General features: G+C 33.9%; 1 protein-coding gene across 3 annotated transcripts; it reads right to left on the reverse strand.

Annotated features, from left to right (window-relative positions):
- Positions 1-5,409: 5,409 nt before the first annotated feature.
- VPS41 (vacuolar protein sorting 41) lies at positions 5,410-22,300 on the reverse strand. Of its 3 annotated transcripts, XM_085668479.1 has the most exons (20): positions 21,940-22,289; positions 20,976-21,245; positions 20,696-20,875; positions 20,255-20,512; positions 18,828-18,960; positions 18,261-18,351; positions 15,849-15,951; positions 15,107-15,210; positions 14,935-15,028; positions 14,673-14,828; positions 14,531-14,593; positions 14,322-14,387; positions 13,730-13,930; positions 10,038-10,250; positions 7,184-7,261; positions 6,987-7,106; positions 6,799-6,879; positions 6,320-6,405; positions 6,096-6,177; positions 5,410-6,001 (listed from the first exon to the last, which is right to left on the reverse strand). In XM_085668479.1, the coding sequence occupies exons 1-20, from the start codon at positions 22,198-22,200 to the stop codon at positions 5,561-5,563; spliced, it is 3,081 nt and encodes a 1,026-aa protein (XP_085524605.1). In that variant the 5' UTR covers positions 22,201-22,289; the 3' UTR covers positions 5,410-5,560. The 3 variants fall into 3 exon arrangements, with proteins under 3 accessions (XP_085524605.1, XP_027911880.1, XP_085524604.1); XM_028056079.2 differs by lacking the exon at positions 10,038-10,250 and having other exon boundaries at positions 21,940-22,287; XM_085668478.1 differs by lacking the exons at positions 5,410-6,001; positions 6,096-6,177; positions 6,320-6,405; ... (1 more) ...; positions 6,987-7,106; positions 7,184-7,261 and adding an exon at positions 7,275-9,564 and having other exon boundaries at positions 21,940-22,300.
- Between the last annotated feature and the right edge of the window lie 1,484 nt (positions 22,301-23,784).

A 23,784-nucleotide genomic window follows, 5' to 3' on the forward strand; every position in this document is an offset into this window, starting at 1 on the left:
CTTCCTTCCACACAAAACCATGCATTTTCTTGTTCTCTTAACTTTGTTATATAATTGATATAAACTAGTAACTTTATTATTGCTGGATTTTTATGTGTGATGATTTTAATCAAATTGAGATTTTGTTGGTGCTCTCGTATGAATGAATTTTTTCCTCAAATTTATAAATCGATGTTTGAAAATACGAAAAAACTAATAGAAGATAATCGAGTGTTGTTTGGACTATATTATTTGATTAGTAATGATTACGACGATGTTTTAAGACAATAAAAAAATAAAAGTACAAATATATTATTTGGTTTTATATAATATATATATATAGAAAGCCTATAATTTCATTTCTTATTTTAAAAACCAGGGGCGAGCTTAACAGGGTCCCCAATCCGCTGCATAATCTATTGTTTCGGATTTTTTATTTATGTTTTAAGTAAAGTCAGCAATTAGTTTTGTTAGTAATTAAGGAAAAAATAGTTATTTTAATCATTTGTTCATCTTCAATATAAATATATATAATATATTACACGTATGAAAGAAATAAAAATTTATTTATATTACCTTGAGACTTAAAGAAAGAAGACTTTCGCATAAAAAGTATTAATTTAATTTCTTTAAAATCATTAATCAAAATTCACCATTATTTTGAACAGTTTGACTTTAGTTATAAAGTCTAAAGTCCTAATTTTCACTCATGTTCCATGTCTTGAGTAATACTGTAGCGATTTGATTTTTCCTAATTTATTTTCTCTAAACAGTGCATTGATATGTTAATCACTTAAACTATGTAAAATTGGGTTGATATATCTTTTTTTTTAATATAAATTAGGGTATTAAGAAGATTCATAGTTTTTCTATCTCAAAATCTTAATTTCACGAATGTGTTAAGGTATCTGTGGTTTGGTTCTCAGGACCATTCAGAGGCAAAATGAAGAAATGTGGTAAAAAGTCAACCTGACTCAGCATGCATAAGAACTTCGTTTTGGATTAAAGAGACAAACATTATCAGAGCAATATCAGAACAAAAGCAATAAGGCAAAGAAAAACTATATTTGGAAAACATTGGAAGTTGAAGGAAGAAAAAAAAATACAGCGCAGCAGGAGTTTGAAAATGTGTTAGGAATTTCGCTGACTTTTCTGAAAAAATATAGTTTATGATAATTTATTGGAATGAATATACTTGTTTGTCTTTTAAATTTTAGTAAATTTTAAATTTTTTTTATTTTAAAATTTTGGATTAATTTAGTTGTTCATCTATCAAATATATGTATTTAGTTATTTTAATCAAATTTTATTAGATTTATTTGATGTTTTGTACACATCTTAGAATTGTGTTTGAATTGTTTATACTGTGTGATACAATTTTACTTTAATGTTAAGTCAAATATTATTATAAAATGCTTTTAAAATATTAAATAAATTTAATAAAATTTGATTAAAATTATTAAATCTACATATTTCAAAAAATAAAAAATTAAATTATTAAATTTTTTAAAATAGATTAATTTCAAAACTTACTTAAATTCACATGAGAAAAAATAAATTAGGTAACGCCAATTACGCTTAATTTTATTTAATTTGATTTCTTAATATTTTTATCTTCAATTCAATTTTTGTTTTATTTTAAAAATAATAATTTTGTTTTTTAATTAAATCGGTGTTAACAAAAATTAAATCTCTTACACAGCGCCTAGTAAAAAAATTTCATTTGTAGCACTCATTTACTTTTTCCTGTAACATAATGCCAGCGAAGCTTTTCAATCAGTCAATCAAAACTGTGCAAGATTTGAAGAATTAAAGATAAAAGGATACAGCAAGAAGTAACATTAAATGGCATTAAATGGTTCAATCTATTTGATAACTATGTTTTGTTACAGCAGCAGCCAATGCAGAAGAGGCAAAAGGACCAAAGTGGTGCAATTTTTTCAAATTTATTATGATGCTGTAAATTGTTAAAAAGTTATAAAAATGTGTTGTAATTTTTTGTAAAAGATGGCGTAAAATGATGCAGAGTGTTGTAATTTTTTTAAATTTTTCATTGAAGTTACGTTAATTTGGTGTGGTTTTAGATTTTAGTAAGTTAAAATCACGTCAGTTGGTATAATTTTAAGATATTGTAACTTTTTTTTTTAATTTTAAAATATTGTTAAAAATATAATGATTAATAATATATATAAAATAATAGTAAAATAGAGGAAGAAGAATAGCAATTATCGTTTCAGGAAAAAGAAACAAACAACAAAAACATAAAAAAACTAAAAGGAAAAATAAAATATTGATATATGATTATCTTTTAAATTATGTTAACATTATTGTTTTATCCTTTGGTGGTTTCTTTGTTTTTTTTACAATATGCTTTGATTTAATATTTTTGTTTTGACATTATATTTGTGTAATAATAGTCCTTCAAAGGATTTTAAATTTTTTGAATTTTATATGGATTGAAACATTCCATATACTTTTTATATTTTAATTATTTCTTGTTAATAAGAAAATTTTAACATCAACTTAAATAAAATGAAGATTGGATTGAAAGAAAGAAAATTAAAAAAGCACATTAAATAAAATTTTAAAATATTATGATTAAAATACTAATTAAACTTATATATTATATAAATTAAGATAATTTTTATTTTACAAATCAATTTTTTAAGTATGAACTATGTGTAAATTTACTTTTTATCATGATATTAAAGTATCATAACGAAGTTTTACAAAAATTATCATATTACTTATAAATTAAACATAAATGAATTAGAATTAAATTCATTTTTTAATACTATTTTAAAATATCATAAAAGCCTAGAGTTAAGCTTAAGAGAGAAACACAAACAAAGAGCATGCAAAATATGAAATGAAACCACAATATGAGATTTATTTATTTATTTCTAATTGTTTCTGAATATTATATCATTATACAACTGTGTTAACATTTTTATATTTTTCTATTTGTGATGCTAATCTTGCATTGTTTTGGCCACTATGTGCTTGGAAATGTTAGGTTAATCACAAATCACTTTTTACTATTTTTATTTTCAAAATTACCATATCTTATGCTGGTAACATATCTAACCTTTTTGTTGAGTTTCACCAAATACTACACATGTATAAATTAAACTATTTACTAAATTTTTTTCTTATACTTTATGGAAATCATATAAATCGTTATAACTACAATTTGTTAAAGAGAATATATGACTTTCCGTAAAAATAAAAACAAAATAAATGTATAATTAAATTTAAAATGAAACTTAACTTTAAAAGATATCTAGATGACCAAAAATACTCGCTTGTCTAATAGAAATCACAGATTTTCGCAGAAAATTGCCACTAAAAGTGCTATTTTGGCTTATGTTCTCTTTTCATATCTGTGAAGACCAAGACAAAAGTGAATAAAAATCCATGTTGACAATTTTTTTTTTCATAAATTTGACAAAATTTCTATAAATAAAATTAAATAAATTATTTTTTATTTTTCAATCAAAATAAAATAATAAAATAATACTTTTTTATCTAAAAAAATAGTTTGCCATACTTTATTAAAATTTTGTTCGTCAAAACATCGTGATCCTATGAGCCAATTTCTGCAATGATCCATATCATTCCCACACATTAGAAACGTTCAAACGTCATTATATTTTAATGATAGTGATAGGCAGTGTTAAAGGAAAAAATAGTGTTAAAGGTACAAAAGTATGAAATTGTTTGTATTTTTTATGATTAACAAATGAAATTAAACATGCTTTAAAATAAATACATTTTCATAAGAAAAACAGAGGGTAGGAAAAGCGAAGCCCAACATCCAACTAAAATAAATACAAAGAAAACAGAAAACGACAAAAGAAATAAAAGTGATACATAAGCCGAAACAAATCTTAGTTTCACGAATGTGTTAAGATTTTGTGGTTTGGTTTTCATAACCATTCTGAGGCAAAATGTAGTAACCTGGTAAGTCAACCTGACCCAGCATGCATAAGGAACTTCATTTTGGATTAAAAGAGACAAACATTAACAGAGCAATATCAGAACAAAAGAAATAAGACAAACAAAAGCTATATTTGGAAACATATTAGGAAGTTTAAGGGAAGAAAAGAATACAGCACAGCAGGAGTCTGAAAAAGTGGTAGAACTTTTACTAACTTATATATCATGGAGATCTCATTTATTATTTATTAAATTAGACTTAATATATATTATATAAATGAAGATAATTCTCATCAATTTTATACGGATGAATCGTACTTAAACTTACTTTTTATTAATATATTATGATATTAAAATTTATCGTAGTAAGATTTCGTGATTTTTTATAAGTAAAATGAGTTAAATTTAAACCTATTTTTTAATAATATTTTTAATTGCTATGAAAGTTTGGAGTTAGACTTAAACACAAACAAAGGTTATACAAGTTACGGAATAAAACCATAATATGAGATTTTATTCTTTATGTTTTTATTGTTTGAATGTTATATGATTATACAACTGTGTTTACATTTTTATATTTTTTTCTATTTGTGATGATGTTCTTGTATTGTTTTGGCCACTAAGTGCTTGAAAACGTTGGGTTAATCACAAATGCTTGATAATGGTGTTCCATAGTCCTTGCCTCTGTTGTGTAACCTTTTTTCTTTACTTGTTATTTAACACTTTTTGTTTTGTTTTGTTTCACTTCTCTTTGCCTTATTTTTCTCCTACGAGATATGCTTGTTTTTCTAAAATAATATTATTAAAAAGTATATAATATAAAAAACATTATTAATATATGTTATGTTAATTTTAAATTCACTATCAATTTATTTTGTAATAAGTTTATTCTTTTGTTTATTAACTTATAATGTTTGTGAAATTTTTTATTTGTTAAATTGTAAAATTATATTTTTCTATCTTTCCACCTTTTAATACGAGTTAATTGGGTTTAAAATAATTATGAACTGTGATTTATTTTTTTTATTAATTTAAAAAAGTGAAAGTTAAGTACAATCGTTTATGTATCACTTTCCTATTGAAACTATTATAACACTAATATTTAATGTTAATTTTTATTACGATGTTACTAAGATGAACTTTAATTTCAATTAAAAAATAACAATAAAACCACTTAAAGAATTAAACATTATTTTTCTTTTAAGATCTGTATAAGAAGTTTTGCAAGAATAAGTATATGGTTTAACTATATTGGTTGTTCTTAAAAATGCTATAACCTTTTCTTTTAATCCCTATAAAATCTTAATGTGTTTAATTTGTATATTCAAACATTGAGACAGCATGGACAATATAACGAATTTGAAACTAAAGAGAGAATCATCCCATACACAAAGTTTAAACTTCATTACGTGGTTGGTAACATAGAAAATACACATGGCATAAATAATTTTATATGATCAAAGATATGAAATACACAAGACATCGAGACAATGCAAAAAATGGGGAGTGAAACCCGTGATTAATTATATTGATAAAAAAAAAATTGACAACAAATGAAACCACAAATGCTCTTGGTGCATGGAACTACGAACTAAAAGATTAACCATGCAAACACAAACTGTGGACACATACAAAAACACACTCAACTAGAAGCAGTAGTACACAATATACAGCGCATTCGTGGGCCACCCGATTTGGTTTCTTCATCTTCAGCGTCATCGCTAGCATCGTCCTCATAACCATTGTAATCATCATACATTCCTGCCTTTAGGGACGTGGTTTCTTTCTTGTTACTACTAGTGTAAGATGAATCCATGAGACAAGTTGTATGATAACCATGACAGCAAAAGAAAACAATGACCGATACATTCTGAATAGAAAATGGATCAAAACATATACAACATCTTCCACCTCCCCGAGTCTTTGACTTCATCTCCATAGTTCTCAGATTCGGGGATTTCTCAAATAGTTGAGAAGCACGAGTGTCACTCATTTTAACCCGTGTCTCATCTTCTTCATTACCTAAAGAAACTCCATGCCTTGCCTCTTTGTAATACTTGATTAAAAGATTGACACAATCCGCCTATTTCAATAACACCAAGTCAGTGGGATATTGATCAGATTCAAGAATTTGGACTCCAAAGGTCGAGCCAGAGGGAATAGGGAAGAAAAAACACCTTAAGGATATCATTGCACCCATGCCTGAGTGATGTTTCAGTCCTGTAGTCAGTGATAATCTTAACCAGTCGATCCCGGAGCCTATAGAAAGTAGATAGAGATATTACAGTCAGTGAACATAGTGCTTACTGACACATACATATCTGTATGACTTTAGGCCAGCACAAATTCTAATAGTATTTTCGAATACAATCTGATAACAAAGTTCACATTAATTACTTACCGAGGTATTTCCAACCCATTAGGAACCTTATTTACAATGTAAAGGGGATCCAGATTTCCAACCGTGTGCTCCAACAATATGCCCACCTATTAATTACAAAAATCAAGCTTAAAATAGAACGAGAAAGGGTAGAAGTACAGAATACTAGCAGAATTGGTCAGTTATTTCTCTCTTTTCTTTTTTCAATTTCTACTAATCAAGGTTCTAAAGGTTAAATAAAAACAAATTTAGGGTATTATTTTGGTAAAAATAAACAAAAAAATATGCCTAGATTTTTTTTCTGGCATTATATTTGTCTTTTTGTCATTTTTAAAGCAATGTAGAGCACTAATTTACAAAAGAAGCTGATCTTTACATGGATAACAAGTAGTAACTAATCCCACTAAAACATCATATATGTGTGGTAAATCATCATATATTCTAGTACAACACAATGATTTCACATTCAAGCCTGTCAAAAAGTTAAGTTATCATGGTACCATTTCAGGTTTGTGAAGGCATTGCTTGATCAATTCTTCCCAAAGCTCATCATCATGCTGCATGGTGACAAACTCTACAGCCTGCAAAATATCATGACAACTTCAAACATAAAATCACCACAGTTTTGGTTCATGATTTAGACGTTGGTTGAAACCAAACTCATTCAATTGAAAAAGAAAACAATTACCTCCTCTATATCCCCCAAATGGTTTATAATAACAGCTAGGGCTTGTTTTGAGTTTCCCATCCTTCCTAAAATGAAGACTTGCTCCCTCAATAGGTCCCTTTTAATGCAAATTTCATAAGCCTGAAAAACAACTTTCAGAATTTGATTCACAATCATACAGTACAAATTACTGTCAAAGTTTTCCATTGGTTCATCACCTTCTCAAGGGTGTAGTGCTGACTGCTACGGAGAAAAGGTAGTAGCATCTTTGGATCATAGTCTGCGTAGAGTTCTACCTATGCGCATTATACCAAAAAGAAATTATATTAAATGACTGAAAACAATAGTTTAATGACGTTTACAAACCATTATTACAAACCATTATTATACCAGGCAAAACCGATGAGAGAAGAGTAGAGCAGTAAAGACTCGGCAAGAATCAGTATTAATACTAACAACATAACCCAGGCGCCAAAAGGCAAAAAGGCTTCCTGTTGCTATGCGAAGGTATACGAAGGGTCATATTATGCAGTCTTACCCTCGCATGTGCAAAGAGACTGTTTCTGGATTTGAACTCATGACCAAGTGGTCACCAAGATGCAACTTTACGCTGCACCAGAGGTTGTCCTCAGCAATCAGCACTGATATTATTATGCTATTAAAATTGAGAGACAGAAATGGTGCAGCCGGAATACCACATAAATGTATCACAAAAATAGGGCAATTGTCTTAGACTACAAAAACAGGATGCCTTCTTCTTCTCTTAAAAATAAAGTTCCTTATTCCATTCTATTTCCAAAAGAGCCTCTCTTTCATATCACTCCACGTGTTTTTGGTTGTGTATGTTTTGTCCATGACATGTCTCCAGGTCTAGACAAACTCTCAGCAAGATCTATCAAATGTGTCTTGGGTTATTCTCGTCTTCAAAAAGGATATCGATGTTACTCTCCCGAAATTAAAGAGAAGAAGATTTTAAAGGAATTTGAGAGTGTGTGTTCTCTCCTCTTAGGTTTCAATATTTATAGTACATGAGATACAATGGATGAGAGGAAAGAGGAGAATTCTAGAAGATGCTCCTAGGAACTAGAACTAAAGCATGCTCCTAGGAACTAGGACTAAAGCATGCTTCTAGGAACTAGATCTAAAGCATGCTCCTAGAAAAATGAATCTCCTTTAAGACTATTTATTCTAACACTCCCCCTCAAGCTGGAGCATACAAATTGTATGTGCCAAGCTTGGAACATATAAATTCAATCCTAGGACCTCTCAAGGATTTTGTTAATACATCTGCAAGTTGTTCATTCGATCCTACAAATTCTGTGCAAATTTCTTTGGTCATCAATTTTTCTCGAATAAAGTGACAATCAATTTCAATATGTTTGGTCCTTTCATGAAACACTGGATTAGAAGCGATGTGGAGAGCAGCTTGATTATCACAATACATCTTCATTGGTTGAATGTTGCAAAAACCTATTTCTTGTAGAAATTGTTTAACCCATATAAGTTCACATGTTAGGGATGCCATTGCTCTATACTCTGCTTCAGCGGATGATCGTGCAACAACATTTTGCTTTTTACTTTTCCACGAGACTATATTTCCTCCAAGAAAAACACAATATCCCGTGGTAGAACGTCTATCCATAGGAGAACTAGCCCAATCAGCATCACAATATCCAAAAACTTGAGTATTCCCTTTATCCTCATAAAGTAGTCCTTGTCCTGGAGCTTTTTTAAGATACCTTAGAATACGAATGACAACATTCCAATGATCGATAGACGGATTCTGCATGAATTGACTCACAACACTAACTGCAAAGGATAAATCTGGTCTGGTAATAGTAAGATAAATAAGTTTTCCAACTAGTCTTCTGTACCTTTCTGGATCAGAGAAAGCTTCTCCCTGTTCTGCCATTAATTTCTGATTTGGATCCATGGGACAATCCACTGGTTTACAGTCGATCGTACCTGTCTCTTTAAGGATGTCAAGAGCATATTTCCTTTGAGAAATTACAACTCCTTCCTTTGACTGGGCTACTTCTATACCCAGAAAATATTTTAGAGTTCCAAGATCCTTGGTTTGAAAATGATGGCATAAGTGTTCTTTTAACTGAGAGATTTTACCAACATCATTGCCTGTGATCACTATATCATCGACATACACTATTAAGTACACACATTTTTCGGGAGAGGTAAGGCAATAGAAAACAGAGTGGTCTGCCTCACTGCGTTTCAGCCCAAAGTTTTGAACAATGTGGCTGAATTTCCCGAACCAAGCACGTGGAGATTGCTTGAGACCATAGAGAGAGCGACGTAACTTACAAACCAAACCAGACTCCCCCTGAGCAACAAATCCAGGAGGTTGCTCCATGTAAACTTCCTCTTCAAGATCTCCCTGCAGAAAAGCATTTTTAATGTCTAGTTGATGAAGGGGCCAATGACGAATGGCTGCCATTGCAAGAAAGAGTCTGACGGTAGTCATTTTGGCTACTGGTGAAAAAGTATCACTGTAATCAAGTCCATAGATTTGAGTGTATCCTTTGGCCACCAATCGTGCCTTAAGTCGATCAACTTCACCGTTGGGTCCAACTTCAATGGCAGCCTATTAATGAGATAACATGCAGTTAGGATAGCATCACCCCAATAATGAATCGGCATATTTGCACCAAGCAATAAGGTACGAGCAGTTTCAACTAGATGGCTATTCTTCCTTTCTGCTATACCATTTTGTTGAGGTGTATGAGGGCAAGTAGATTGATGCAAAATGCCATGTGAGTTTAAGAGCTTGGATAATTCAGAGGAAAAATATTCTTTAGCATTATCGCTTCTGAAAATTTTGATTATTTTCCCAAATTGATTTCGAATTTCGTTTAAAAAGGATATAAAAATTTGCAAAAGTTCAGAACGATCCTTCATTAAATAAATCCAGGTACATCTAGAAAACTCATCAATAAAAGTAACAAAATATCTGAAGCCAGAAGATGACACACGGCTTGGCCCCCAAATGTCAGAATGGATAATAGAAAAAACAGAATCACATCTAGATTCATAATGTTTAGGAAAAGAAGACCTCACATGTTTCCCTAATTGACATGATTCACATTCCAAAGTTTGGAGACTATTGAGTTCAGGGACCATCTTCTTTAGTTTCGTCAAATGAGGATGTCCTAAGCGGTCATGTAGCAATTTAGGAGATGAAGCAACACAAGATATAGATGGGCTAGAACCAAGGTAATAAAGGCCTCTAGATTCATGTCCTTCGCCAATCATCCGACCCGTACCATGTTCCTGTATGACAAAAGAGTTGGCATCAAAGGTTACTGAACAATTTAATGATTTTGTTAATTGACTTAAAGAGATGAGACTAAAGGGACACTCAGGAACGAAAAGAACAAATTTTAAGTTCAAAGAAGGAGAAAGAGAAACTTGACCAATTCCTTGGGAAGCTACTTTGGATCCATTAGCAAGGGTTATGAAATGAGATGTTTTAGGAAAGGAGAGAGAGGAGAACAAGGAGATATTACCAGAAATATGATCAGATGCACCTGAGTCAATAATCCATGGGTTGTGACTCTCCGTAGATTGTGAAATGCAGGCAGTTGACAAACTAGGAGTTGTAGATGATTGAGCTAGATTGCTGGATTTCAACTTTAAATATTCCTGATATTCTTCTTCAGAGAATTTTGTCTTAGAACTTTCAGCTTTGGAAATATTGGTTGTCTTTCCAGGAAAGCCATGTAGTGAGTAGCAATTCTCTTGAGTGTGGCCCATTCTTTCACAATATGTGCATTGGGGACGCCCTCTAGCACCACGCCCTCCTCTAGCACCACGATTTCCTTTACCACGAAATGAAATCATAGCAGAAGACTCAGCATTCTCTTGGAGATTTCTATGCTTAAGGGATGGAACACGAAGGAGACGTGTTATCAGGTTCTCCATAGAAGGGACTTCTTGACTAGTTAGAATTTGATCCCTAATATGATTAAATTCCGGATTCATTGCTCGAAGAATCATAACCATGTAAAACTTATCCAACTTTCCTTTTATTTCTTCTAATGAGTCCACTTCTAAGAACACCTTTAATTCCTCAACAGCAGATTGAGCTTCAGCCATAAAATTGACCATATCATTGTCAGATTGCTTTAAAGAAGATAGTCGATTAGCCGAATCGTAGAGCCGTTGGATATCATTTGCGAATATATTTTGGGCCTTCTTCCAAAAAGAATGACATGTTTTAAAGGCCCTAAGCGTACTCAAAATATTAGGCTCTACCGATTGCCAAAGTAGAGCACAAAGCTAAAAATCAATTTTCTTCCGTTGCTGAATTTGATCTTGTGGCACTGAGCTTCCATCTTCTTCCAAATGATCATGAAACCCTTGACCAAGGAACCAAAGTTCCACAGATGCAGACCAAGACAAGTAATTTTTTCCATTTAATTTTTCCAAAATTATGGAAGTAGTGCCCGAAAAAGATGGAATACTCCCTGAAGACATGATAAGTTGACAGTAGCTGGTGGACTATCCGAGAAAAAAAACAGCAGAACCGAACAAAAAACAGGGGTTCAAGAAAGAATCTTAGGGTTTTAGGAGAGAGAACCCTAAGAGACTCACCAAAACGCTGTGAAACCAGAAACGAAGGACAGATATGGACTCACGGTGCTCCGGCGAGTTAAACGAAGGTGGTCTGGAGATGATCCGGCCACGGGACGGCGGCGCGTGAGACCCACGCGCCTATGGAAGCAGCGGCGTTGAACGGCGCGTGCCGGCACGTGAAGCAGCGAACGAAGGCGCGACCATCTGGGTTGGATTGCGCTCCTCGAGGCGACTCGAACCTAGGTGATGGCAAAAATACGACGGCGGCGGACGGCGGCGGACGGCAGCGGCCGACGGCGGACAGCGACGGATGGCGAACGACGGAGGACCAGTCCTTTGACAGAGACAGGCAGAGCGGGATCGACCCGCTCTGATACAAACTCTCAGCAAGATCTATCAAATGTGTCTTCTTGGGTTATTCTCGTCTTCAAAAAGGATATCGATGTTACTCTCCCGAAATTAAAGAGAAGAAGATTTTAAAGGAATTTGAGAGTGTGTGTTCTCTCCTCTTAGGTTTCAATATTTATAGTACATGAGATACAATGGATGAGAGGAAAGAGGAGAATTCTAGAAGATGCTCCTAGGAACTAGAACTAAAGCATGCTCCTAGGAACTAGGACTAAAGCATGCTTCTAGGAACTAGATCTAAAGCATGCTCCTAGGAAAATGAATCTCCTTTAAGACTATTTATTCTAACATAAAGTTCAATTAAAAATTAGCAAACCTAGGTTGAATCAGAATAGACACAATGACCTGATGATTCTAGTTCCAGGGCACACACACACACTTATGCACAACAACTAGAGATGTTACATATCCTTATATTAAGGGCGGGACAGTTCCATGTTAGAGAAGCAGAACAGTGTGTCTACAGCTAAAAACCCAAAGCTAAAGATTCGACCACACAAGGCCAAACTCAAGGTGAGAGAAAGTCCCCTCACATCCATGGTTGCATGCTTGTGAATAAAATGTGCAGCTCCTGGATTTCTGGTAGCTCTCAAAGTCTTTTACTTATGGCATTTGCATTTCAGCCACGCTTTTCAATGTCTACCAAACTTTATGTCATGATAAAATTATTGTTTTAACACTTAACATTACAATACACATAAAACCATCCATGAGTTTTCACCTAATTCATGACATGAAATAGTTTTTGACACATCAATTATCGGAGACTCCATAACCTACCAGGTGGATTGATTATATGGATAAACCACCTATGTGTTTTAGTATAAACCTATCATTAACGAAACCATGTCATCTCTTTCCAAGGCTCACAGATTAGTACAAGTTGTGTTTGTTGTTGTCCATTGCCTGAGACAAACCATTTCTTTTATTTGGGCTTGGGACCAGTAACGTAATAATTTTCAACAGGCACATCATAAGAAATTTATCCAAATATAATGTTAAATTTCAGTTGATACAGCAAGAAGATTCTCCCAACAAATAAGATGACTAATGCACAAGGCTCCCCGACAAGTGGAGTCTAAGGAGGGTCCGTGTAAAGAGCCTTATCACCCATGCAAGCAAAGAGAGTGCTTTCAAGATTTAAAAACATGATCTCCAAACTTTTAGCTATCTCATTGACAAGACAAACACTGGATAAACTTTAGAGCAAATACACATGTAAAAATGAGGATGGGACATTTGTCCCTATGACACTTATTCCGTGATACTTCACTCAAATTCGTCATTGGTTAAAATCTTTCATTGGTTAAAACCCTCTCTTGGTAGCCCTTTTTGGGACGTTGACAACTGACTCTAATACCAATTGATATGCACCCATAGACTTAGGGAAGCCACCCTTAAAAGCTAGTTGTTGTTAAGGAAAACAGCCAAACACTTAACTACTCCAGCAAACATTTTATGTTATTTGATGTGGGACCTAGACACCCAATATTAACCAAGTCCCTATCGTTGGATCTGACATTTCCTTGTTCCTGTACATTTGTCTTGGACCATAATCAGTTACAGTCAGAGTTATCACTTAATGAGGTTTACAACTTTATTTTCTATAAGAGAAACAAAGGTAGTAAAGGTTGAGAGGAACTCCAAACGCCAGACACATGGCTTTCATCAATTGTAATTGTAAGTACTAAATCCAGATTAACTTACAGCTTAGATTCCAAAGCTAAGGAAGCTTGCAAAAAGCTAAATGAAAGAAACAAAACTACCTGCATATCATGGAAGTCTTTCCCAGCATGAGGATTTACTTCAAATAATGAATGAAGATATAAATGTAAAAAATATCTACGATCACTCTTATCATCGGCATTTAGAAGTTGCTTCACAACTTCGGGTGGACTTATTAAGTCCCTATTTTGGATCAACAAAGGAACTGCACGCTTGCAATCTAGCATCATTAATTGAACAACCTGCACAGAAAAACATTAAACAAATAAGAGTCAATTAGGTACAGACAGAACCAAACTCATATACTGCTTAAAATAAAAAAATTCAACAACTCTATAAACAATTCTGGGAATAGTGAAATCTTACTCAACCAATTTGGCAAATCTAATATGGTACTTTGTTCATTAATCCTCCTTTGTATGCATTCAATATATAAAAAAAAATATCCGATAGGGCAAACATGGATACCCAGACCTTAATAAACTACATTGAAGCTAGTAAAGAAAAAAAATCAGGTGATTAAAATAGAATGCCAGCAGATATATGAAACATAAATTTGTCAGGTAAGGTACGTCCTATAAAGAAAACACAGAATTCCAAGATTACCGTAACTTCTACAAAGCATAATTATACCTTTCCACGAATTGCATCATGTAGGTTATGTTTATCAATAAAATCAAATACTTCTGGTTTCAAAAGCTGAAAAATTCAACCAAACAAAAAAGGAAAGTCAATTAGCTATAATAACAAATAGACAATATGCTCTAGTATAAAGCATGCGTATAGCATTTAATACATGTCATGGCTGCCTGAATGCAAGAAAAATTTCTTTGAACACTTACATCGGCATACAACAAGAAGGCCTTCTCATATTGCCCATTGATTACATACAACTCTGCCAGTGCCTAGAACAAAATAAAAAAATGCTAACATAAATATGTGGTTAACAGATTAAAAAATGCAAGTTTGATTGATCAGACTGACCTCCTTAAGTGAATCAGTCATGGACGAAGTATTTAGCTGAGGTTCAATGGCTGAAATTACAGGTAATGCAGAATAAATTACAGAAGGCCAGGATTTTACAGTTGACAAGAGATCCTTATGAAAAGAAGAATTTGTAGCCAATGCAACAAGAGCAACCTGTAGAACCAAAAGCAGCATACAAGATTATGTATACCAAGCAAGTTAATTACAGATACTGAGCAAGCACATTAATTGTGACAGAAACCATTTTGTTTTAGCCAACCTCATAAGCAGTGTCACGTAGTCTGGGGTTTTCTGTAGGCATGTAAGGAACTAAAACAGGAAGTTGACGAAGATGTGCAAAATGGAAAACCCATCTGTTTGAAAGCAGTTCATTAAACAACAATTACAAATCAGAACACAGTAACAGACTAGCAAATAATGACATGTTGTACCTCTCCCAAGCTGGAGCTGATCCCCGAAGCAACTTGGGACAGAGAGATGCTGCTTCACTGTATTTTCTTTCCACGATCAGATGATCAAGGTACCTAGATCCCACCTGCAAAGATAGTGGGAAAAATGAAAAACTTCTCATAATAATACTCAAATGGACAAATTCAACTAGAAGGTAACAAAGCATATACACACAATATATTTATCCACTGTGATTTATTTCATAAAAAAGAACTAATATTAAAGAAAAGAAAAGTACAATAAGGGATACCGAAAGCCGGTAAGGTACCCTCAAGAGTAAAGACTTTCAAATAACTAAACTAAAACAAACATAAGAATTACCAATTGCATCAAAATAGAGTCTTGGGGAAACTAGACATTAAAGAAAACGGTCAATCATGCTTCAATACCAATCAAGTTGATTTCAAGTTTTATATAGATCTACGCGGAGCAGGTCAACAGTTTTACTTTACATAATCCAGTCACCACTAATTATATAGGAAATTACTACAAAATTCATTTCATTTCATCTTAAATGTCTATATAGAGTGTCATTGATAGCAAAGCAAATGATAATAAATTAATAGATTTCTAGAAAAACAAAGTAGTTGACGAGCTTTCACAAACATACAATCAACTTAAACAAGTGCCTACATATGCAATTGGGCAAATCCTCATTCTAATTATGTGCCATACATGTACCCTTTATTAGAAGTTAGATTGAAATAGGATAAACCATAATACCTCATCAAGTAGTTCACTTCGTCCCTGGCCAGATTCAACCACAGCCAATGCTTTTTCATGCCACCCATGCTGAAGAAGCCACGCAATATGATCTTCAGTATCCCTGATTATTAAAATGCACCAAATTTTCTAAATTATCTAATTTAACTTTTTCTGATCTTTAGAAAAACTTGGAAAATAAACATGATATTTAAAGGCTTAATTGAACTTTTTATCACTCAACTTTGGTACTTCTGCAAATTTTCCAACCTTTCGTTTATTGTACCATATAAGTAAAAAACTAATCCGTCAATTGGAACTCAGATGACATGATTATAAAACAAGTTGAAAATTCAAATGTTGGCCTATGTAGAATGGTACCGCATGTTAATTCTACTATTAGTGTTGTTTGTCGTAAACATTAACCCTGGCCTATCACCATTGTCAACAACATAAACCCTAACTAACTGTTTGAACTTATCAGTTTTCAGAAGCCAGTCACAATCTAAAAAAACTGGATGGCCTACATCTCTCCCCTCAACACCATCATCAACCTCACCACCTCCATCACCATTCTCTTCGGTATTCCCATATGTCCACACCCTTGTGCTAAAATATATTTTTCGTTTCAGATTTTCGGTACACACCACCATAAGAAGAATCAAAACAATGCAGAGAATGAGCAGCCACGTTGCCGAACAAATTGAAGATGGTTTAGTGGAACAGGCTCAATCTGTTGATAAAGTAAGAGAATTGTTGTTGAACTAGGTTCCACTTTGGGTTGGAAACAGTGACTTGATGCGATCCATGATCAACAAATTTGCAATCCACACATAGGGCATCATTATTATGGACGAAGTCGAGGGCCATGCATTGGAATTAGGCACATAGGAACGTGAGCATTTTTGTTGAGAAATTACTGTTTTACCAATTGCATCTTGATGAGCCCAGGTGGTGACAAAGGGGGAGGAACAAGGTATTTTGGTTAAAGATGAGGACTTTGAGGGTTTTGACTCTTTTGGTGTCGCATTGGAGCCTTAGGTGGAAGAGCTTGGAAGGGTTTTTGTTGAGAGAGTGTCTATGTGGTCAGGTTTTGGGTCAGATCCTGGGGGTTGGACTTGGGCTAGGAGAGTGTGGGTGGGTGGGGGAGGTTACAGATGATGAAGGTTTGAGACTTAGGTGGGTTAGTGAAGTTGGCAAAGATACAAAAGGAAATATCCAAAGTGCGGGGGAGTTAGTGGAAGAGACACTTGGAACTCCAAGAGGTTTGAGGTGGAGTGGTACTGAAGACCCTTTTGAGGAAGAATTAGTAGAGCCACATTCTCAAAAGGTTGGGGTCGGAGTAGAGGAAGGGAGGGTAGTCCCAGTTGAGGTGGGGATTTGGGTGGCAATAAAGGATTGAGAGTGGAGGGATGGGTGGTGTGGGAGTCGTTAGGATGTGGGCTAAGGCTTGAGAGAGGAGAGTAGCCATATATATTTAGATTTAGTGCACATGATCATGCCGACATGGAATTGTATCAATTATTTTATTTATTGGCAACATTATGATTCATAGCGGTTTGCCAATTGAGGGATGGGTAAAATGTGCCTAATTTTTAACTTATGGTACAATGGGCTAAAAAAAAGTTCAGTGGAAAAATTCGTGGAAGTGATAAAGTTTAGTAGTAAAAGTGCAATTACGTCTATCTTAAATGTATTAAAAAATTCCAGCATATTGTTTTAGCAAGAACTTTTAGATAAAGAACACACCCTATTTGTTTTTATTTCAAATGATATAGCTTCTTACAACCACAGCAACAGCATGCATTGCCGGGATAATTAAGGGAGGTTAAAATTTCCAATAACAAAGTGTACAAGTGTGAAGGGTAACATGGACAGATGACAGCATTCAGACATCAATTTTTTTCTCTAAAATGAGTCACAAAAGTAAGTTCCTTAGACTATATCATTCTGAAATTCTATAATCTATGATGTGTGAAAAACAATAATATACGAATATTAAACATAACACAACTATCAATGAACTGGACAACAATGATAACCAAATCAAGCTACTCCAATTAGAATTAGAACATTCGTCCCTGCAAGCAATCAACTGAAAACAACCATATCTTGTCTTAGAAAATACAAAGAAACACAAGACAACATTATCATGCTAAGTGGATATGATGAGGTTTAAGACAACTTTTTATCATAAGATGATTTCTTTTCTTACTAAATTCCTCCCCTTTCCTAGAGGGTGGACATGATGAGCAGTTTAAACTTCAAATATTGTCCTCTTTCAATGCATAATAAACAAAGGAAACATCACATATTATGTATTGGTCAAAAACATTTTGTCAACATCCCCCTCAATACTTTTATGGCCACAAGTCATACACAAATGCAACCAAAAGTTAAAACAGTACAATGGATAAAGAAATTGAAATCAACCTTGGCTTGGCAATAACTACATCCTTCAGAGATACAATATAGTAAAGTGGTTCATCACCTGCAGCCCATTGACCACCAGCATAACTGCTACCTACATTTGAATGAAAAACAATATTATGCAGATTTCAGGAAACAATATGTTACTAAGGTGTATATTAGAAAGGAGGAGCTCAGAGGATTCAGGTCTCTCAGGGAGGGAATGAATGAAGAAAAGATTTTGGGAGACAAAATAAAGGGAATTAAGATCCCATGAAGAAAATGGTAAATGCAACCAGATTACCACTGAGGCAACCAAGGGGAATTGGGGGAGGAAAAATTCATACGTGTTAAAAGAAAAGAGATGAGAAGACAGACGGGAGATGAAAAAAATGAAGAGTAGGGGTGTGCACAATCCCTTGAATACTGTGTCACCTATTTTCTATCAGCTATTTCGTCTCCCACTGTAAATCCCCACTTTGCAGGCAGTGATATCATACTAATGTCTGTATCAGTGGAATGAAATACACCATATTCAAAATAGCTGAATATGCTTCAGAACATCACAAACAAAGTAAGCCAAATGTTAACCTGAGAAGGGAGCATGAGCAAGAGAGTAGTCTTTCGCTCTGTAATGCTCGAACCCATGTACTGGCAGAGCATCTGTTGAAAGCTCATCATTATTCCATGTTACTATTCTTACTTCTGGTCTTTGTGCATTGCCCTGTTCAAAATTATTTTACTCAAGCTCTTAAAAAAGTCAAATTTTTGAATATATACATGAATTCAATAAATCACTTTGTAAGAGATATGTATTCAATACATCAATACAGTTATTTTAAAGGTAACAGGATATGGTATGTACAAGATACATATTTAAAAATGTATAAAAATTCAAAAATAAATATATAATTGCAATTCTACATATACAAAATCAAAATACGCATTTTTTAGGTATTGCCGAAATAGATAAAAAATTAAAAATCATTATCATCACAAATTACTTCCTATATTATTTACAAATTACATATAGGGATGGGATAACAATATCTATTTCATTCTTTTTCTTTAAATAATTCATAGAGAGACAATTTTTTAATCAGCTTCACCAAGAGACATGTTCATATATTACGCATACTTGTATGTTTCATGTAGTTTTATAAGGTATAAATGTTTTAAAGCCGTAGAACCTTCAACAATCTCAGTATAAGATAAGTGAAACAAATAAAAGTATCGGTATTTCACAGGTCTTGATACATCATTTACACTTATTGGAGAAGTATCCAGGAGTACTGACATCATGTATGTGAAGCAAATTGAAGTATTGGCGCTTCCTATTATAATACACAAAATACACTTTATTTTTGGCAAATACAATATAAATTTGATTGCTTTCAACTGACTTTGTTATGCAGCTTGAGTTCATTATTTTCTACACCCCCAAAAAGAAACAGTGCCCTCAAAAATCACAATGACATATAGCCAGAATGAGACATGACACATTAGGTCATGCTTGGTAAATCATTTTTCGGGTAAATAATTATTTTTTCTCTTTTCCAAAAGCTCTTTAGCTGGTATAACAATATTGTTTATCCGAAAATAAATAGAACCAACATGCACTAAATAGTAAATAATGCGCATTCCACATGCCTGTCTGTAATATATATGAAAATGTCTAACTAGTGGGAAGCAACATGGTGCTGATCTGGTACCATTGCTTACATATAACACTGAAGCAATCTAAAATATCCAAATGATCAAATTCATTGTTTGATCTTTCACAAAATGTAATAATAAATAAATAAATTTTTCAGCATGCCTATGCATTATAGACCAGGAAATTACTACTTCAAGTTATGATATTTGGAAGAATTTACCATTAAATGAGTAAAAGACAGAAGAATGAACAAAGAAAACAAGTTGTAGCATATAAACACAGGGAGGAGTTTACAATAGGATAGAAGGTCAGCGTGAAAATTAAAGAATTTCATTTCATTATTACCAATGAGCATAAATACCTGCCGTGAAGGAGCTGAGCTACTAAAATCCTTATCTCCATCTTCTCCAGGAATATATGCTAGAACAACCAAAGCATCACCAAAGGGAGCAAGCCCTGAGATGAAATAGCTGGTTTGGAAAGATGCCACGATATCCACCTGGGCCACACCAGACAGAGGAACCTGTCTGAACGACCCATTCGCTGCCCTTTGGTGAATTGTCCTTATTGAAGCAATTTTGACAGATGTTCCCCATCCAATTACCAAGAGGGTATCATCCTACAGTTATAGAAGGCATTAAGCGCCTCAGTTTTATCAAGAAATATACAGGAACATAGGAAATAATGGCCTTGCCACTGTTCAAATTCTAATGCAACAGAATAAGCGTTCAATTATAGCAGTGGAGACTGCATGGAAGAATGGTATAACTCGAGAGCTTGCCTAAATCAACATTTGACTAACCTGCCAGACCAGGTGAGGAAGTAAAAGCTCAGGGCGTGGGCTTCCTCGTGGTTTTTCAATAAATGTAACACGCTGGTCATTGGCAGTATCATAAACCTTCACTCCTGCATCATTAGCCCATGCAACAAGACTTGCTCTCCATTTCACAGCATGTATTGAACCTTCACCAGAGTGCAAAACCTTTGGGGAATGGTAGGGTGGGGTAGTTTTATCGTCAACAAACAAAAAGTACTGTAGAGTAGAGAATAGATATCTCAAGTATTAAAACATTCTGACAAACCTGATCACGGTAGCCCAGCCATTTCTTTGAATTCAAATATAAATGACCAGCCAAACCTCCAGCGACAAATCTCCTGGACATTTTCTTTGCATAATCTGGATCCAAGGCAACTGCCTTCATCGGCCGATGGTAATCAAACTTTAATTTCTCATCAGTGAAAAGGCTGTTTATCACAACTGATCCATCATCAGAACAGCTTCCAATATATTCACCTTCTGTGTCAAAGCTAAGGTCGTTGACAACAGAAGCATGTGCGGAGAATTCCTTAACCTATAACAAGGTAACTCAATTAGAAACGGATTCCTATAAATAACACAACACGCAAGCAATTGACCATGAGCCAACAGCCGCTACACAAGATTTCAAAGCGTAATGTCAACATAAACCAAAATACATCCATAAACCCATGCATAATCTGATTTTGAAGAGAATATCACGAAAACAACTCATTTGCCACACGAATTTCTCCTTTCCATAAATTTAGTCATGCCAGCTCCAAGTTGAGTAAATAACAGTTCAAATTCACAGAAATTACGAAATTCTGACCCCAGAGCTACGTGTAATCTCAAAGCGCACGGATTCAACAAAAACCAGATTACATCCATAATCCTTAGCATACATTTGAAGAGAGTATCAACCAACGAACTTCTCAATAATACAGATTGCTCCGTTCCATAAATTTTATCTACCCAGCTCCAATTCGAGTAACAGTTCGAATTCACAGAAATTGCGAAATCTCAAAGCGCACAGTGCTAGCATAAACCAAATAATATCCACAATTCCTAGCATACATTTGAAGAGAACGTCAAAGCATGCAAGTTCTCAATCACACGAAATATTTCTTTCACTCCATAAATTTGATCTAACCAGCTTCAATTCCAGTAATAATAGCTCAGATACACAATAATCGGAAGATTCTCCACGTCGAATTACGCAACGAATAGATGATCACACGTTAACTAACCTGATTCCCAAGAAAATCGAGGATGTGAACGGTGCCGCCGTGAGTGCCGAGAGCGATCATCCGCTCCGCGACGGCAATACATGACGCGGCGTCACTCGCTAGCAGCGAAGGTATGCTACCTCCCATTCTCTGGTACTTGAGCCTCGGTTCCTCTTCGTCTTCTTCATCTTCCACTTCTTCTTCGTCCTCTTCTTCCTCTTCATCTTCCTCTTCTCTCTCGTCGTCTCCTTCGACGCCGTTCTCAGACGGAAACGGAGCCATTAGGATAGTTATCGCGTGAGGCCTCGTCCCGAGGAGAATGGTGAGTTGGCCAAAATGCGAAATGAGGGAAAGTGAGAAATTAGATCTGTTTGGTTGTGCTAAGAAAATCTTTTTTATTTAATTATTACCATTATTCCTTTCTTTGTTCCTTTTTTTTAAAAAAAAGATGAAATTTCGTGTTACAAAATTTTTCAAGAAAGAGGAAAGGTTCAAACGGTCCCTCGATAAAGTAAATTATGGAGTAGACGACAAAAACAACGAGGTGTTAGGTGCTGATTAGTTAAGAGGCGTGGTGCACTCCGATCCTCTACGTCCAGTTCTGCCTTCGGCTACCGCCTTGTGACATCAGAGTCCTTGATTAATCGTTACCCAAAAATCCAATGGTTCTAATTTCTGATCCAGGAGAGTATCCAAATAAAATTCTTAGCTTATACAAAAATAACAGCTAAACCTGTAATATAAAAAAAAAATGCATGCAAAGGCTCGTAGGGGATGAAATCAGTAATCAGGAATGAATGACGGTCCATTCTGGACTTTTACTTCTTGCATCCCCACAATTTATCCAGGCACCTCCTCAAATTTTTAAAATGATGTTTTTTCGAAAGGTGACTTTCGAATTATATATAGAAAACTGAGAAATTTTCAAAACAAGATTTTAAGAATGAACTGGCACTGGACCGATAATTTGAGAGATCCCTCAGAAGGGTCTTTCTTCATGCACCTTTTTTTCTTCTTCTTGTACCCCGGTATAAAAGTTTGTAATTCTGAAAAAAAAAGTTATTAGGTTAAATCATATCTTTGGTCCCATTTTCGTAGCAAAATATCAATTTGGTCCCTCAATTTTTTTTTATTTCAATTTGATTCCTACTTTGAGAAATTTGATGTAATCAAGTTCTTTCTGTTAGTGGTGTAGTAACGGCGTTAAATACGGTGTCATGTGTCAGTTCTTGAATTTTTTGAATTTTTATTTATTTTTTTAATTTAAACAAAAAAAAAAATTTGCCACGTGTCAAGTTGACATTGTGTCACGTGACAGTGATAGTGTCACATGTCACTATTATGTCAGGTGTCATTTTCCTATTTTCAATTTGGTCATAGTATTTTAATTTTTGTCTCAATTTAGTTCTAATGTTTGTAAAAATTGTGCAATTTTTTTTCTCTCCAAATTGAAACCAAATTTAATTTCTATATAAATATGCACAAATATTTCTATCAAAATTAATATTTCAAGTAAATATTTTTAATAAGATTAAGTTTATTTTAATTTATATTTTACATTAAATCTATCCTAAAAAAATAATGTAAGATATAGACACCACCCACAATTACAACCAAAACAAGACTATCAACGACATCAACGAGATCATACTTCCTAAGCAACCACCAATGAACATCGACAAACATACTAGCCAATACATGCAGATAACGACCAAATACTACTCTTACAAAACCAACCACCTAATCCCCTAAAAAAATATCCACTACTACACAGAAAAGGCGACGATAAATAACTCCATTACAAACAAAGTAACAAATTTATACTAGGTTTACGAATTTGAAAACTTACGGTGACTACCCACACAC

This window comes from Vigna unguiculata, chromosome 11 (assembly GCF_037176805.1).
Source record: "Vigna unguiculata cultivar grain cowpea cultivar isolate G323 ecotype 2 chromosome 11, ASM3717680v1, whole genome shotgun sequence".
Taxonomy (NCBI): domain Eukaryota; kingdom Viridiplantae; phylum Streptophyta; class Magnoliopsida; order Fabales; family Fabaceae; genus Vigna; species Vigna unguiculata.